Source organism: Ovis canadensis, chromosome 3 (assembly GCF_042477335.2).
Source record: "Ovis canadensis isolate MfBH-ARS-UI-01 breed Bighorn chromosome 3, ARS-UI_OviCan_v2, whole genome shotgun sequence".
Classification (NCBI taxonomy): domain Eukaryota; kingdom Metazoa; phylum Chordata; class Mammalia; order Artiodactyla; family Bovidae; genus Ovis; species Ovis canadensis.
In genome coordinates, this window is record NC_091247.1 from 225,238,178 (window position 1) to 225,255,537 (window position 17,360).

General features: G+C 54.4%; 1 protein-coding gene and 1 long non-coding RNA gene across 3 annotated transcripts in view; one reads left to right on the top strand and one right to left on the bottom strand.

The window, feature by feature from the left end:
* CYB5R3 (cytochrome b5 reductase 3) overlaps positions 1-11,687 on the bottom strand; it is a 25,388-nt gene extending 13,701 nt beyond the window's left edge. Inside the window, exons 1-2 of one of the 2 annotated variants that reach the window (XM_069586056.1) lie at positions 11,434-11,687; positions 1,844-1,975 (exon numbers count right to left, since the gene is read on the bottom strand). In XM_069586056.1, the coding sequence (XP_069442157.1) occupies positions 1,844-1,975; positions 11,434-11,454 (153 nt within the window). In that variant the 5' untranslated portion in view covers positions 11,455-11,687. Of the gene's footprint in view, positions 1-1,843; positions 1,976-4,462; positions 6,105-11,433 lie in introns of those variants that run through there. The other variant, XM_069586055.1, reaches the window with a different exon arrangement.
* On the top strand, positions 9,893-16,778 carry LOC138437929 (uncharacterized). Its single transcript, XR_011256208.1, has 2 exons — positions 9,893-10,137; positions 15,130-16,778. It is a non-coding gene; the product is annotated as an uncharacterized lncRNA (long non-coding RNA).
* Positions 16,779-17,360: the final 582 nt, after the last annotated feature.

Sequence of the window (17,360 nt, forward strand, 5' to 3'; positions counted from 1 at the left end):
GGACCCTCTTGCACAGGGGTCATGGTGCGGGGGAGGGGAACATTCGCACCTTGAGAACAGAGCACGTATAAATATGTGCCTTTTTTTTATAAAAGTACAATTTTTACAGCGAGCACATGTAAATCATACATTACTTCTGGAATTAAAAAACAGTAACAAGGGTGTTCCCTGGTGGCCTAGGGGTTAGAATTCTGGGCTTTCACTGCCGTGGCTGGGGTTCAATCCCTGGTCCGGGAACTAAGATCCCACAAGCCACGTGGTGAGAAAAACAAGGAAAAAGAACTTTCTGAAAAGAAAAGCATTCAAACCATTGTGATTTCATTTTAGTAGGAAAAAACTGTGTACAGGACATACTGAAAGGACTAAGTCTGGTCTCATCTGGGAAGTGGTCATTTTTTTTTTTTTTTGGCCTCTTTCTGGTTTTCGACTTCTAAGAAGAACTCCTGGTACAATTACAGTCACAGGCGCTGCAGCTCTAACGTGGAGCCCAGGGCACAGACCAGAGCCCAGGATTCAGGCTTGCAGCAGGTGACTGGCTTTCTCTGCCCCATGACTCAGTTCCTCCCTGCCACACCCCTTCTGAGGCAGCTGCCTGTGGCCAGAAATAGCACGGGGGAGGCTTTGATGGGGGAGAGTGAGGAGGGAAGCGGCCCTATAGGGTGGGCGGCTGGGCAAAGATGGGGAGAGGATGGTTTTAAATCAAAGCCACGATCAGAGGTTTGAAAAAGGAAAAGCATTGTGCAGACACAGCCACAGTTAAGATCATGGGGACACGCAGGGAATCAGGACTCTAGGGGCCCTGGGTGGGTGGGCCTGGGAGAGAGGGAAGGAGAGGGGAGGAGACCTTATCTTTAAGGAAGGGGCCCTGGGATGCGGCACCCTGGATGACCACGAGGCCTATGCCTGAGTCCTAACCCAACCCCTAGATCACAATGTGACCTGAGTTAATCCTCTCTTGCCCTCTGTTTTCACATCTGTTAAATGGGTACTTGGACCCAAAAGTCCAAGTACAGCATCGCTCCCACTCTGATTTTCTGTGGGATAGTAAGTGTGGCTCAGAGAACCTGCTCTGTGGTCAAAGACCCGGGTTCAAATCCCTCAGTAATTTACTGGTAGCCTTAGAAATGGATATGCGTGCATGCATGCCAAGTCGCTTCAGTCATGTCCGACTCTTTGTGACTCCATGGACTGTAGCCCGCCAGGATCCCCTGTCCATGGGATTCTCCAGGCAAGAATACTGGAGTGTACACGAATGACCAGCCATATACTTGAAGTTAGTGTCAACATTTATAAAAGCCTTCACAGCCAGTTCCAGAGAGGAAACCAATTATGCTGAAGAGCCAAGATACTCTTAAGAAGCAATAAATTATGCTGAAAATACATTCAATGATTAACTCAAAAAATGAAATAGTCATGGTATAAAGAAGTCCAAAATATAAAGACAGTCAATTGCAAAAAATAAAAGTGAAGCTTGTATTTTAATTATTCCAACTGTTCTTACAATAAATTTGATGTAAAACCACCGAAAATACATTTTTTGAAAAACAGTGAAAAAAAAAAAAAGAATACTGGAGTGGGATGCCAGGCCCTCCTCCAGGGGATTGAACCCGCATCTCTTATGTCTCCTGCATTGGCAGGCATGTTCTTTACCACTAGTGCCACCTGGGAAGACCTTAGAAATGGACATCACCTCACTTTCCCCATCTGTAAAATGGGCAAATAATGGGATCTACTTCAAGAGGGTCCGTACCCTAAGCACACAGTAGATGCCCACGAAATGCTCTGATGCTGAGAAAGAGAGAGAGGTGCCTGTGCCCCATGACCCCTCAGGCCCCGCACTGACCTCCTTGTCAATCAGCCGCAGCGGGTACTTGATGTCTGGATTCTCGAGTGTGATGGCCGGGGTGGAGCGCTGGAACAGCTTCATGATCAGGCTGTACAGGAACCAGACTGGGGAGAGGACCACGTGGCCCAACTGAAACGACAGGGCAGACACGAGAGGTCAGCTCGGCCCCAGGGAGGGTCTACCCCCTGCACTTCCCCCAAACACACCAGTTGGTCCACACCTCTGGACCGCTCCTCTGCCACGAACACCCTCTCTCCACTTCATCCAGGCACCCCGACTCCATCTTGGTGCCAGCTGGGAGACGCTATTAATACAAAACTCAGACTCATGAAACTCATCAGTGTATTACTACATCACTGGAAAAGCTCCATTTCACCTGAGGAACAGGGACAAAGAAAGCTACATAACTGAGCATGTAGCCCCTTTTCACTATGGCTGCCAGGAAGCTCAGCACAAAGTTCCCAAGTACCTGTGCTTAACCTTGAGTACTGCATATCTGTGCTCCCTTCCTCCCTCCTCGAGTCAATCTCCCTGACTGCATTAAGTGGTGTCAAGTGCTAGCTCTCTACAGACAAACCCCTGAGCCCTGGGGTTCTGCTTTCAGATGTGAGGGGCAGCTGGGGCACTGAGCCGGATGCTGGGAAGCTCTGCTCCTTGCTGGCTGGGTGACCCTGGTCGAGTCCTCTCCCCTCCTCTGAACTGAACTGGACAAAGGTGATCTGCAAGGCCCCCTGAAGCTCTCCGCATCGTGCTGAGCCCCACACGGGGGTTAACTTCACGACGACCCTGAAGCAGGTGCTGACGTCACTGCTGCTTTACAGACAAGGGAACGGCTCAGGGAGGTGAAGCAACTCACCCAAAGGCACACAGCTGGCAGGTGGGGAGCTGGGATTCCAGCCCGAGTCCACCTCCCTCCCCAGCCATTCTCTTATGACATCAGTCCTCGCCCTCAACATCACGCTCACCCTGCTTTGTGGCTCTAAGGGGCTCTTCTTCGTCAGCCCCCTGCACCCCCTGCCCCATGCTCTCAGCCTCACAAAGACCCTCAGAGGTGGTCTGGATACTTTGAAGACAGAGAAAACTCAAATCACATGGCCAGATAAAACTGCTCAGGTTTTACCTGGAGAGGACATCCTTGCAAAGAAAGGCAACTAGCCTGCTCCTCTTTCTAGCTGTGTTTGTCCCTGGGAAGCAAAACCAATGAGCCTCTCTGCCCTGCTTCTCCATCTGTGAAATGGGGATCAGAAAACACACTTCCTGGTTGTCGAGACGGAACTCAGCCATGGAAAGCGGCTAACCCAGGCTGTCCCCCAGCAGGCCTGTGACCTCACTGGGCATGTATGTGGGTGCAGCGGCTACCCTGGGCCATCCGGAAGTCGTGTCCTTGGTAGCTTTCACTAACAGGACCACAAGCAAGACCCAAGGAGAAGACAAGAACGGCCTCAAGACCGCTCAGACCAATCCTGCAGCAGAGAACCTGGCAGACCCCACCCTGAGCAGCGAGCAGCATAGGAAAGGGGCCAGGCTCGCCAGGCGACTCCTGACATGGAGCGAGAGGGGCCAGCACGGCCCATGCCTTCTTCAGGACCCACCTCCAACACAAGGAAACACCGAGGGGCCGTCCTCTGGGACCACTGGCACTCTTCAAAAATATCAAGGCCATGAGAAACGAAGGCTGAGGAACGGGTTCCAGATTAAAGGAGGCTCTGGTGGGTTGCAGGGTGGCCCCCAAAAGACCTGTTCACCCAGATCGTCGGGATGGAAAAAGGGGTTTTGCAGCTGTAATTAAACCAAGGAGGACTTCCCTGGTGGTACAGTGGATAAGAATCTGCCTGCCACTGCAGGGGACAGGGGTTCAATCCCTGGTCGGGGAACTAAGATCCCACATGTCGCAGGGTAAGGAAAGCCCAAACGCCACAAATACTGAGCCTGTGCCCTAGAGCCCACAAGCTGCACCTCCTGGAGTCCCCGCACCGCAACTATTGAAACACACACACCTAGAGCCCGTCTCCACAACGAGAGAAGTCGCCGCAATGAGAAGCCTGGGCACCCCAGCGAAGAGTAGCCCCCGCTCACCACGACAAGAGAAAGCTCTCACAGCCACAAAGACCCAGTGCCGCCGGAATAAACTAACTGGGAGGAAAAAAAAGCAAACTAAGGATCTGGACGTGAGATCCTCTTGGATTCTGGCCAGCAGGCCCCAAATCCCATGACAAGTGTCCTTCTCAGAGAGAGAAGAGTCAGGGGAGAGGGCTGCATGAAGGAGGAAAGGACCCTCCCCTTGGCCTCCAGAGCGCTCCCTGCCAGTACCCTGATTCTAGACTTCGGGTCTCCAGAGTGTGAGAGAAGGAATTTCAATTGCTTTGTGCTATCTAGTTTGTGACAATTTATATGCAGTCAGAGAAAATGAAGACAGGGAAGCCCCCTACCTACAAACAAGTTCTGTCCGGACAGCACTTTTGTGAAGTCCAATTTGCTCGTAAGTCTGACACAGGCACCCAACTCACACAATCGGCTATGTTGTACTGTACTGTAATGGGCTTATAATACTTCTCACACAAATGATACACAAATAAAAAAAATAAAGGCAACATTTAAAATCTTGCAGGAGAGTACCTTGATAAATACAGTAGTCCAGTACAACAGCTGGCACACAGGGTCTGGCATTGAGTAAACAGATGAGAAGAGTTACGGGCTGGAGGCGGGAGAAGAGGTGGGAAACGGTGGAACTGAAGGACTGTCAGCAAGAGCAGACGGAGGCCGAGCAAGACAGTGTGATTCCATCCGCGCCTCACGCCGATGGACACGTGTTCGCATCTCTGAGAGTCTGCATCGTGCAGGGTCACGTGTAAGGCACGTACTCTACACCCGTGTTTCTGCGTTCTGAGTCACTGGGAAAACCTCCACTTCCCCTGAGGAATAGGGACAAGGTTCGTATGGAGGAGACTCACTGTACAGAGGCCAAAGGGACAGAAAAACTGCAGAAAAAATGCAATGGGCAGTTCTGAATTAGATTCTGGGCCGGGGGGAAGAAAACACAGCTGTAAGGGACAATCCTGGGACAACCGGCGGAATCTGCATTAAGGCCCACGGATTAGACAATAGCACTGTATGTTTCTGATTTGATCACCATCCTGCAGTTATGCAGAAGAAAGTCCTTGTTCTTAGGAGACAGACACAAGTATTTAGAGGCAAAGAATTAACATAATGTCATTTACTCTCAAACGGTTTAAAATACACACACACGGTAATAAGGTAAACACAGCAAATGTGAACACCTGGTGTATTTTGGTGAAGAGTATATAAGGGCTCTTTTACGCACTCTTCCAAACTTACTGTAAGTTTGAAATTATTTCAAAATTAAACGTGAAGAAGGCAGTCCACACTAGCAGTTCAAACAGCAAGGTCAAGAACCAAAAGTTCTCCCCAAACACTGGTTCTCAAGGAAACGGTCTCACAGCTTGTTCACTCGTCCTCCCTAGGGTGCCTCCCTGAGCTTGGTTCTCACGGTAGACAACCGTGCACGTTCTTCCGCGCAAGTTCCCCCTTTTCCTTGGCCGCCAGGAAGCTCAGAGCCAAGTTCCTTGCCTGCGGGGAGGCCTCTCTGCTTCCTCTGCAGACCTCTTGAGAAGATCCTCCCCTCTCTAGGCCCAGCCTCAATGCTCCCTCCCTTCCTGGAAGCCCTGCCAGTACCTGGGGCCTCTGAGCCTTGGTGTTCTTATCTATGGGAAGAAGGTCAGGGCCACTGACTGGCCTACCACCCAGGGGATCTGGGACATGAGATGAGGTAGGGGGCTGAGGTCACACACACACACACACACACACACACAGGAGCTTTCTCTACCACCCTCATGGGGCCCCGACCACAAGTGAAGGAAGAACACAGACACCAGGATTCCACACCAGGCCTGGCCCTGCCCCCCAAACCAGCCCAGCAGCTTCAAGTTGCCCCGCCGCAGCTTTGGTTACAGGCCTTTTGTTGGGCTCAGAATACCATCGACGGTGCCTAGTGCCTCTCTGGCAGACAGGGCCTCCGGGCCTCATGCAACCAAGGCCTCATCCCACGGGGCCCCTGGTCTGTACCAGTGGGTGTAAAGGGAAGGCCCGAGGGAGCTGGCCTCAGCACACACCCTGGCACACACACCCCCCAACCCCTGGCCTGCACAGGGCCACACAAAGGGTCTCTGGTCTCCTGCTCATTTACCTACCACCTACAATGTCCCGACCACCACGTGCTATTTCTCCCACCCTGAACTTCATTTGGGGCCCATTATGGGGACTTCTCTAGTGGTCCAGTGGCTAAGACTCCTCGCTCCCAATGCTGGGGGTCCAGGTTCAATCCCTGGTCGGGGAACTAGATCCCACGTGCTACGACTAAGACTGGACACAGCCAAACAAATAAATGAATAAAATAAATGTTGAAAAAAGTTCTGTTGGCAGCCCAGGACTCCAGGGGACGCGAGGTTGAGACCCAGCTCAGGACTTCAGGAGAGAAATCTTCACCTCTCCAGGCTCCACCTTCCTCAGGAAGGTCTCACCTAATGCTGGCAGCGGTGGGCGGGCGGGGGTGGGGGCTGGGGGGTGGGGGTGGGAATCGAGGCTGGAAAAGGCCTTGCGCACACATGGCCCAAAAGCACACATGGCCCCGAGCTGGCACTGCTCCACGAGTGGGCTGCGAATCCTCTGAGCTAATCCTCACTTCAACCCCAGGCTGCAGCACCGTGACTATCACACAGTTAAGGATAAGCCAACTCTGTCCTCAAGGGGCCAGGCTCAAAACGAGTGAGACTGCTGTCCCCGTTTTTCAGACAGGTTAAGAGATTTGCCCAAGGCCATGAAACCCAGCCGTGTGTAGTCTGGTTCTTCTGGAGGCGCCTCCCAAGACAGATGCCCTGGAGCCCACAGCCCAAATCCCCGGCTCTACCGAAATCCCATCTCCCACCTCCTTCAGCCAGGCCCCAGCAGCCCAAAGCAACGGGCTGCTCCCCTCGACACCCATCACCGTGGCTCCCCACTGCCTACACTCAAGGTCCCTACCATCCTGTCACCAGCCTTTTTTGCTTCAGGCCTCTGCACACTCTTCCCTCATTCAACCAGCACATTCCTTTCCTATTTAGCTTCCAAGAGTCCAGCTCAAACCTCAGATCTCACCTGCCAGGCCCCTCCCTGGCTAATCAAGCCCTTAGCAGACTTCCGGAGCCCCCACTGCCCTTTGCCAACTCCCCGGGGATGAGGGTGGGGCACTCTGATGATTCCTCTGTTCCAGGCCCCTTCCACGTCTATCAGGGAAGGCATATTCACCGGGAACATTGTTTAGGAAAAAAACTGAGCCAAGTTACATTTGTAGGAAATCACTATTGTCGGCAGCCCTGGAAATAAACTTAAATGACATTAAGAGCCAAGTGGAGCTGTGCTCCCTGGAGTTTTCCTTCCTCCCAGCACAGCTGTTTTCAGCGCATGCACAGCCAGGTTTGATAACTAAGACCCCTGGCTGGCAGGTAAAAAACCTGCCCGAGATGCAGGGGACCCGGGTTCGATCCCTGGTTTGGGAAGATCCCTGGAGAAGGAAATGGCAACCCATTGCAGAATTTTTGCCTATAGAATTCCATGGACCAGAGGAGCCTGGCAGGCTACAGTCCATGGGGTCACAAAGAGTCAGACACAACTGAGCAACTCACACACACCCCTGGCCTGCAGTTCGCTGCGCAGTCTGCAAAGCACCTTCCTCTGCGTTTCTTCACTGACCCTCCACCGTGGGAGACGGGCCAGCTGCCTTCCTCCTTGGCTTGGCAAGGCCCCGGGTAGAGTCTGCACTCCGGATCCCCTGTCTCTCCCCTCCAATCTCTCACCCGCCCCAAATGCCAAGCCAGGGCAGGTGCTGAGCCATGAAAAAAGGCTCATTCGTCAACAGCTCTGAAGGCGAGCCCTCAACACTGACCCTGGCCCTCGCACAGAACTTGCACATTCCAGGCACCAGCTCCATGTGCCCTGGATGCCAGCCTGGGGCTCACACGCCCAGGCCAACTCCCCACGCGCGATCACAATGCAGAATGGCAGACACAGGGAGGTGGGGGCCCTGGTGTCTCATCTCCAGCAGTCAGAGCAGAGACTTGGTAAATATCTGTGGATAAATTCACATGGGGACAAGCACCAGCACCTACCCCGCAGTCTGTCTGACTTCTCTTACTTTATCTGAATGTTTCAGTAACCAGGACAAGAGACCAGATGCCCACAGCGGGAGGGCAAGAATCGACCCTCCACCAGGCACTGGCCAGATGGGTGGATCCTGAATTCCTGGCGGACACACCTGCCTCCCAGAGGTGGGGCTGGAGCCGCTGCTGGAAGGAGCTGACCTGGGACTGATGGGTAAACATTAGCGGTCTTTCCTCCAGTCCCCACGCCCAGCTGCTCCACATGAGCACAGGTCCTCAAGCCCAGCACGCGGGCACTACGGCCACCCTACTTCAGTGAGGACACTGAGGCAGGGTGAGAACTGGCGGCCAGTTCGGTCTGTGCACTGAGCCCCGCCACCACAACTCTGCCCCCGCGGACAGTGTGGCCACTGAAGAGAGCAGGGGTGGACTCTGCACAAATTCCTTTCCAAGAGGCAGCTATGGGCAGACGCTCGTTGTCAGTCGGTCCTTCAGGACACAAACCTCAGTGGGCACAGCTGGCAGAGAAAAGGGTGCCGTGGAAAGGTCAAAGCTTTGTCTCTGGGAAATTGGGAGGCTTTACCAGACTCACAAGGGGTTGGGACGCCCTGCCACCCCTGCAAACAGTGGGCAGAGTAAACAGGATGGACGAGGCTAAGGCCCCACCTCAGTTCCTCAGTGCACTGCACATACATGTGCGCGCGTGTGTGCGCGCGCACACACACACACACACACACAACCACCTCCCCCCGGCCACCCAGGGGGCTAGGGGACAGCTGCCTCCCAGGCCTTGACCTGGTGCCCCAAAGGTTACACTCTGCCCACCATGGAACCCACCTCCCTTTCCCCACCTCTGATAACATAGGACGGGGAGAGGAAAACGGGGCACCAGGGTGTCTCCAGGGAGCCCCCAGCCTGCCCAACAGAGCAGAGAGGCGGGGTAGCCCTACCACCCCTATGCGGCACCCTGCCAGCTGCTCACCCCCTGGAATTCCGCTCCCCTCGACCCCGGGACCCTGCCATCCTCTCTACCCAGGTCAGATCTCAGCGGGCAAAAGGACCTGCCAGGACCTCCACCTGGCAGGGGTGTTCCTCCCCAGGTGCCAGCCCCCTGTGCTGAGGCCTACCTGCCTGCTGCCCACCCGTCAGCTGTCTGGCTGGGATCTGAGCGTCCACCTCCCTCAAAGCCCCCTTTTCAGGAAGTGGGAGGGAACAGAGGAAGTCCTGCAGCGAAGGGCTCCTGGAGCCGGGCTCCTGGCTCGGGGCTCGGGGTTAAGGGAACCCAGGAGGAGGAGCGGGTGCAGAGCCTATCCGCCCAATTCGCCCTCCGCAAGGGAGGCCCAGCCCTGCTGCCCAGGGGCAGGGGGATTGGGACCACGGACTAGGCACAGGGCTGCCGGCGGCAGGAGCAAGCCTTGGCCTCTACCTGTGGTGGCGGCCTGTCCAGGTCCACTAAGCGCTCACGTCTGTGCTGGCGGCAGGGGAGTCAGGGTTGGGGCCGGCCAGCTAAACCCCCAGCATGTACCCTCAGGTGGCTGGCAGACTCCAGAGCTAACCCCTCTTCTGTGAGTGGGAGGAGGCCTCTTGCAGGGCCTGCATGTCCCAGATAAAAAGTTTGGTGCCCCAAGCCCGAGCGGGCCTCCGGCAGACTGTGTGGAGCCTCTGTGCCCGTAGGCAGGGCTGGGGTCTGCTCCGGGTATTCTGGGTCAAGCCGGGACCCCAGCAGGGGCCGAAGAAGGGACCATCCCACCACCCCTTGGAGAGAGGAGGCTCAGGAGTCAGGACAGGTCTCCTGACGCTCAGATGGGGTTCTGTCCCTCACAGAGGGGCTACAAGGGGTCCTTGGCTACTCAGCAAAAATACTGAGCAGCCACATCCCAGGGTGCGTGCTCAGTCACTCAGTCATGTCTGACTCTGTGCGACCCCGTGGACTACAGCCCACCAGGCTCCTTTGTCCATGGGATTCTCCAGGCCAGAATACTGGAGTAGGTTGCCATTCCCTCCTCCAGAGGATCTTCCGGACCCAGGGATGGAACCCATGTCTCCTGCATTGCAGGTGGATTCTTTACTGTCTGAGCCACGAGGGAAGCTCATCGAAGGGACGCAGAGACAAATCCAGGCAATGTGTATGGCTAGAAGGTAAGAAGCCCTGTGGGAAAACAGCAAGGGGTGGGGGGTGTCTGGGCTGGGGGGTAGAAGGCTGAGCGGTAAGGAAGGAAGGTAATTTCTGGGAACACGGTCAGGATGTTCCACTGAGCTGGGGTGATGCCCCCAGGTTTGCCCTGAGTAAAGCTGCCCCTCGGTCTGAATGGCCCCGAGTCCCAGGCTGGGCCACTCACCCAGAGCAAACTGGCCAGGCCAGGAGGCTTTCTGCCTCATCCCCAAGGGGGAGCTGCAAAGAGCTGCAAAGAGGGCAGAGGTGGGGGAGGAGGCCAGGCAAGAGGCTCTGGGCCTCCTGCTCCCAGAGAACCCCAGCCAGCCCAAGGGACCAGAGTGTGGGGGGCAGACCTGGCCACAGCCTGGAGGGGGAACACAGGCCACCCACCCCACTGCGGCTTCTGAAGAATCCCAAAGGAGGCGGCCCTGGGCCCGGCCAACGTGACAGCGGGACAGTGGACTTTGAGGCCCCAAGAGTTCAGACTCGGCCCGCCGGGCGGGTGGCCAAGGTCCCCAGCGGCATATCTGTAAAATGGGGCCTCGCCAGTTTCTTGGGTTAAAAGAAACCAGAGCCCAGCATGCAGCCCAGTACAGGGCTCAGGGGTGGTAGGTGGTTAAAAAAAAAACCACTCCGTGATCCAGCAACATCTCACGTGTGCACACACACCCACTCCACACGCACACACTCGCAGGTACGCACCTGTTCACACTCCCGCACAGCTGCACACTCACTCACCGTCCCTAAAACCTAAAGACACCCCTAAACACACAGTTGCACATGCACACACGTCACACCCACACCCCGGTCACACACACATCTCACACTCGCACAGAGGCGACGTTCACACTTCACACGTGTTCACGCTCATGAACTCACGCGGGGTCACCAGTCTCTTTCACCGCCCCCACCCCGCACTCGCCCATCCCTGGCGCGCACACCCGCACTCCTGGGCCGGGCAGAGGGGCGGGGCTCCCCCGGAGCTCGGCCACCCCCGCCACCCCAACCCCGGCTCCGGGCGACGCCCCTCGGCCGGGAGGGCCGGGCCGGAGGGCAGGAGCCCGGGGCCTGAGTCACGGCTGTCAGGGGACGGCCGGGGCGCGGCGGGCAGGGCGGGGCCGGGTGGGGTCCTGCGTCCCACGTCCGAGCCGGGCCCCCCCGCCCCGACCCCGAGGCCGGCCGCAGTCGGCGCTGCCCGAGATGGAGGCCCGGCGCCCGCGGCTCCGGTCCGCAGCGACGCCCCCCGGCCCGCGGCGGCCGGCGCCAGGCTCCCCGCCTACCGTGCTCAGCTGGGCCCCCATGTTGCCGCCGCGCTGCGCTCGCTCCGCCGCCGACACCGCTGCGCCCCGGGCCCGCCCGCGGCTGCGTCACCCGGGAGGAGGGGCGCGCCGAGCCCGGCCCAGTGGCGGCGCGCGGGGGGCGGGAGGCCGGCCTCCAGGCCCCGCCCCGCCCGCTTCCGTCCGCGGCCAGAAGGTGCCCCCGCGAGGGGCCGGCGGAACGCGTGGGCGGCCGGCGCTGTTGGCTACCGCCCCCCGCCCCAAAGCCCACCCACCGACCCGCTGTGTGGCCTCCAGTAGGACGCTGGCGGTCTCTGGGCCTCGTTGGCCGTCAAAGGGGAGAAGATGGCGCCCCCCGACCCCCCCATTGTTGGGCTCTAAAATAAAATCCGGAAAACTCTTTGTGGCTTCCCAGGCTGGCAGGAGGAAGCTCCTGCTTGGTCTGACTTCTGATCGCGCCCCTGAGCCTCCCCGGGGCCTTCTCGTTCCTCAAACTGGCTGGCTCCCACCTCCAGGCCTTGCCCTCTCCCTGGAAGACCATCCCCACTTGCCTCAGGATCAGTCCCGCCTTATTGCTTGGGCATCAGGTCAGATGTTCCCTCCTCAGTAAGACGTGCCCTAACCTGCCCGCCCCCTGCAGGCCGCCCCTCGTGGTCTTCCCAGCGCTTAGCATTGAGCTGAAGTCATCCCATGTGTTTGCTTAAGGGCGGCCTGCCGCTTGTCCTACCCCATCACAGTGAACTCTGGGCTGCCTGCATGCCTAGAGCCTAGCACAGAGCATATGGTAGCAAAGCGGGGAGGTGGGGTGGGGTGGCTGCGGGCAGAAAAAACGTGAAAGGGTTGTGTTAGTCCCTCAGTCCTGTGGAACTCTTTGTGACCCCCGCATGGACACCAGGCTCCTCTGTCCATAGGGATTCTCCAGGCAAGAACGCTGGACTAGGTAGCCATTCCCTTTTCCAGGGGATCTTCCCAACCCAGGGATTGAACCCACGTCTCCCACATCGCAGGCAGATTCTTTACCGTCTGAGCCACCTAGGAAGCCCAGCTGCATACAGTTGGTGCTCAATAAATACTTGTTGAATGAGTGACTTAAAAACAGGCAGTGGGCACCTGTTCTGGATAAACCCATGCTGGCCCCCGGGGACTCTCTAGCCTTGCTCTTCTGGAATGGTCTTGGACTGGAACGTGAGCTCCTGGTACTGTAATCAGCAGCCTGCGGCAGGCAGTGTGTTCCTGCAGTGTGGAGCTGGCCAGGCACAGGACAGCTGGGCCTTCCTGGCAGAAGGAGCTGGGCAGAGCCTGGGGAAGAAGTGGACAGACGCAGGGTCAGCAAGACCAGAGGGGCTGATACAGTGGGACCTGGAGGTGCTGGTGTGATGTGACGTCAGGGTGAGGCAGTGTGGGGACCCAGGTGGAGGGAACTGGGATGTAGGGGGTTGTGGGGAGCCCTGGAGGATTTTGGAGGAGGAAATGGCAACCCACTCCAGTATTCCTGCCTGGGAAATCCCATGAACAGAGGAGCCTGGCAGGTTACAGTCCATGGGATGGCAAAGAGTCGGACATGACTGGGCAACTAACATGAACTAACTCACTAACTGGAGGATTTAGGCAGATGGGGGAGTGACCAGCTGGTTTTGAAAGGGAAAACTGGGACTTCCCTGGTGGTCCAGTGGTTAGGAGTTCGCCTGCCAATGCAGGGTACACGAGTTCCATCCCTGATATGGGAAGATACCATAATGCGATGGAGCAACTAAGCCCATGAGCTGCAACCACCGAGGCGGCGTGTTGCAACGGCTGAAGCCCACACGCCTAGAGTCCGCGCTCCACGAGGGAAGCCACTGCGGTTAGATACCCACACCAGCCGCAAAGAGAGAAAGCCAGCATTCAGCAGCAAAGACCCAGCACAGTCAAAAATAAATGAATGAATGAGCAAGTCATTTTTAAGAAGGGAGCAGCATGGAGAGGACAGGGAGAGAGACCTCTTACCATAGAACATGAGGGTGAATGTCACCGCAGGTCGGTGAGGTGTTCTTTCAGTTTTAACGATCACGATTTTCATATTACCAATAGGAAAGCTTGATGTCAGCGTGTGCAGCCGGTGAGTTCCCAGTGCTAGGTGCTTCCTGGGCTACCCTCTCCAGAGCCACCTTCTAGGAGGCCGGGAGAGCAGCAGGTCTCCCCCAACCTCTGCGTCTCCCCCAGTCACTTCGAATTTTCTCCGTTTTTTGTCACTCCTGGACCGATGATGCCTCTGGCGAATGTGGATGTGTGATGCTGGGTTTTCTTCTCCTTGTGAAATTCGGAGGTGACTAAGTTGGCTTTCTCCTTTTAATCATCCTCTCACAAACCGTGAAGAATTCCTAGAGGGCTTTTCTTCTAAAGACTCATCACCTAAATGGCATTAAATCAACAAAACTTAAATCCTGTTTAGATCAAAGCTATAGACATAAGTCCAACCAAAAAAATCCTACAGAATTACAATTAAGATTGAATCTCTTTTTCTGTCTTATGTTTTCACTTCAATTACTATATGCACTTGAAGGCTCAAAAAGGAAATAGCTTTCCTCTTAAAGTTATCACTGCTGTTGTTGCCTCTCTTAAGTTCATATTAACTGCCCATTTCTTTTCCTGTTTATCTTTTTGAGCCTTTTCATAATTGTTTTGACATATAAAATTTACACGATCAGTTCAGTTCAGTTGCTCAGTTGTGTCCGACTCTTTGCGACCCCATGAACCGCAGCACACCAGGCCTCCCTGTCCATCACCAACTCCAGGAGTTCACTCAAACCCATGTCCATTGAGTCGGTGATGTCATTCAACCAGATAACAATCAATATAAATTACTGAAGCATTTTACTCTCACCACAGTAAAACCTGTTGTGTTTACACCTCACCCCGCTGACTCACTTCTATTTGTACAGTGCAAAAGGGGATATCACTTCTGTTTACATCTGAAGGCTTCTCTAGAAAGTAACCTGCATGCCAGGCCTGGCCTTGCAGGCGGGAGTTGTGGCCCAGTTTCTTTGTAGGATTACAGGGTAAACTTCTCCCCAGACTCCAAAGGGGCTGTTCACCTCTTGCTTGACTGTAGGGTGGCCTCAGTGACAGAATGTTGGCAAGTGAGAAGGAGCAATGTGAAGAACGAGGGGTGGCATTGATTAGGTGGCCCATCCCTACTCTGGGGACTCAGACCCAGTGGGGCGGGTTCAGCAGCCAATTCACTATATGACCACAGGCCAAGACCTTTCTCTTTCTGGGAAAGGGCGACTTCTGATATTTTATTCTGGGTCGGCATTCCTTCAGGCTTTTAATTTTTTTCTTTTATTTATTGATTTTGGCTGCACTGGGTCTTTACTTTGCACATGGACTTTGCCTAGTTGAGGTGAATGGGAGCTACTCTTCGGTGTGGTGCTCAGGCTTTTCCTTGCAGCAGCTTCTTTTGCTGCAGAGCATGAAGGGAAAGCTGGCTTCAGTAGTTGTGGCACGCTGGCTTAGTTGCCCCGGGACAATTGGAATCTTCCTGGAGCAGGGATCAAACCCGTGTCCCCCGTGTTGGCAGGAAGATCCTTAACCATTGGACCACCAGGGAAGTCCTCCTTCAGGCTTTGTACTTGGAAAAATGTCAACTGTACAGAGAAGTTGCAAGAACAGTATGATGAACTGTCAGATTCACCAACTGTTATTACATGGTTTTTCCAGTAGTCGTGTATGGATGTGAGAGTTGGTCCAAAAGAAGACTGATCGCCAGAGAATCAATGCTTTCAAACTGTGGTGCTGGAGAAGACTCTTTAGAGTCCCTTGGACTGCAAGGAGATCAAACCAGTCCACTCTAAAGGAAATCAACCCTGAATGTTCATTGGAAGGACTGATGCTGAAGCTGAAATTCCAATACTTTGGCCATTTGGTTCGAAGATCTGACTCAGTGGAAAAGATCCTGATGCTGAGAAAGATTGAGGGCAGGAAAAGAAAGGGGTGACAGATAAGATGGTTGGATGCCATCACTGACTCAATGGATATGAATTTGAGTGAACCCTGGGAGATAGTGGCAGACAGAGGAGCCTGGTGTGCTACAGCTTACAGGGTCAAAAAGAGTTGGGCACAGCTTAGCAACTGAATGACAACAACAACATCATCTGACGTCTTCCTTCTTTCTTCCCTGTCTATCTGTTTGTTTTGGCTGAACCATGGAGAGTTAGCTGCAGACAAATGGCCCTTCACCTCTGAACCGTTCACCATGCTTCTCCCAAGAACGAGGCCATTCTCCTACATACCACTATGCAAGCATCAAATTCAGGGAATGTAACACTGAAACAGCGCAGATATCTTATCTCCAGTCTGCATTCCACTCGTCCCAGTTGCTCCGTATTGTCCTTTCAGGCCATTGTTTTTTCTGGCCCAGGCTCTAACTGCAGGTCAGGCTTGGCAAGTTTACTTGGCAGGTGTCTTTAGCCTCCTTTAACCAGCAGACAGATTGGATCACAGGGCAGGCGATGGCTCTGTTGGCGCCTGCCTGGTCTCCCTATTGTAAAAGTAACTTTCCCTTTGATGCTGTATGAATGTCCTAATTCCCAACAAACTTCCATCCAATGGTTTTAGCATCCGTTGATGGTCTTTGTCTGAAACAATTCTCATCAAGGTGGTTTAATTGGTTTACAAGGTTGTCGTTTAGTCGCCAAATCATGTCCGACTCTTTTTGACCCCATGGACTGTAGCCCACCAGGCTTCTCTGTCCATGGGATTCTCAGGCAAGAATACTGGAGTGGGTTGCCATTTCCTCCTCTAGGGGATCTTCCCTACCCACGGATCGAACCCACGACTCCTGCTTGGCAGATGGATTCTTGACCACTAAGCCACCTAGGAAGCCAGGTCTACAAGGTACTTTGCGCGGGGTCGGGGGGAAGACCTTTGTCTTAGTTATTCCTCAAGGCCCTTCAGTGATTCAAAGAATAGAAACTCCCACAAGCCTGTTTGCCTTTAGGGTAGGCTGAGAATCCCCTGCCTACTCAAGTCTCAGATCCCTGGGAGAAGCGGGGGAATAGGGCAGAGAAACCATGAGTTTCTTTTTGTATAGAAGGAACCTTTTATATAGGAGGAAACTAGGTCCAGAGAGAGGAGAGAAGTGGGAAGCTGTGGAATAATTCCTCCCAAGAGTCTCTGGGTTCCCGTCCATTCCATGGACCAGGGCAAGAGTCTGGAAAGGAGGCTTTCAGGCCAACTGCGGGCAGAGCATCAGGGTCCAGGTTGGAACTATCCAACCCCTGCCAGCCCCCTTGGTCTCTGTTACCTATGTAGGACCTAGGTTGTCAGATTTGGCAAATAAAATTTCAGGATGCCCAGTTAGATTTGAATTTCAGTGACAAGATGAGTCATTTTTTGGTTCAAGTATTCCAAGATATTGCACTTATACGTGAAGTGAAAGTCGCTGTCATGTCTGACTCGTTTGAGACCCCCGTGGACCGCAGCCCACCAGGCTCCTCTGTCCATGGGATTCTCCAGGAAAGAATACTGGAGTGGGTTGCCATTTCCTCCTCCAGGGGATCTTCCTGACCCAGGGATCAAACCTGAGTCTCTTATGTCTCCTGCATTGGCAGGCGGGTTCTTTACCGCTAGCACCACCTGGGAATTCTTAAACATACCTATACATACCTATGCACTTAAACATACCTATATTAAAAAAAATTAAACTAAAACCTCAAGATGTCCAGGGTGTGTGGACTAACATTAGGGTTGCCAGGTAAAATATGGGACACAGTTCAAATTTAATTTCAAAGAAACAGTGAATAATTTTTTCACCCGGGTATGGGGAATTTAAAAAACATATGGCCCATATGAGGGCTTTCCTGGTGGCTCAGAGGTTAAAGCGTCTGCCTCCAATGCCGGAGACCAGGGTTCGATCCCTGGGTCGGGAAGATCCCCTGGAGAAGGAAATG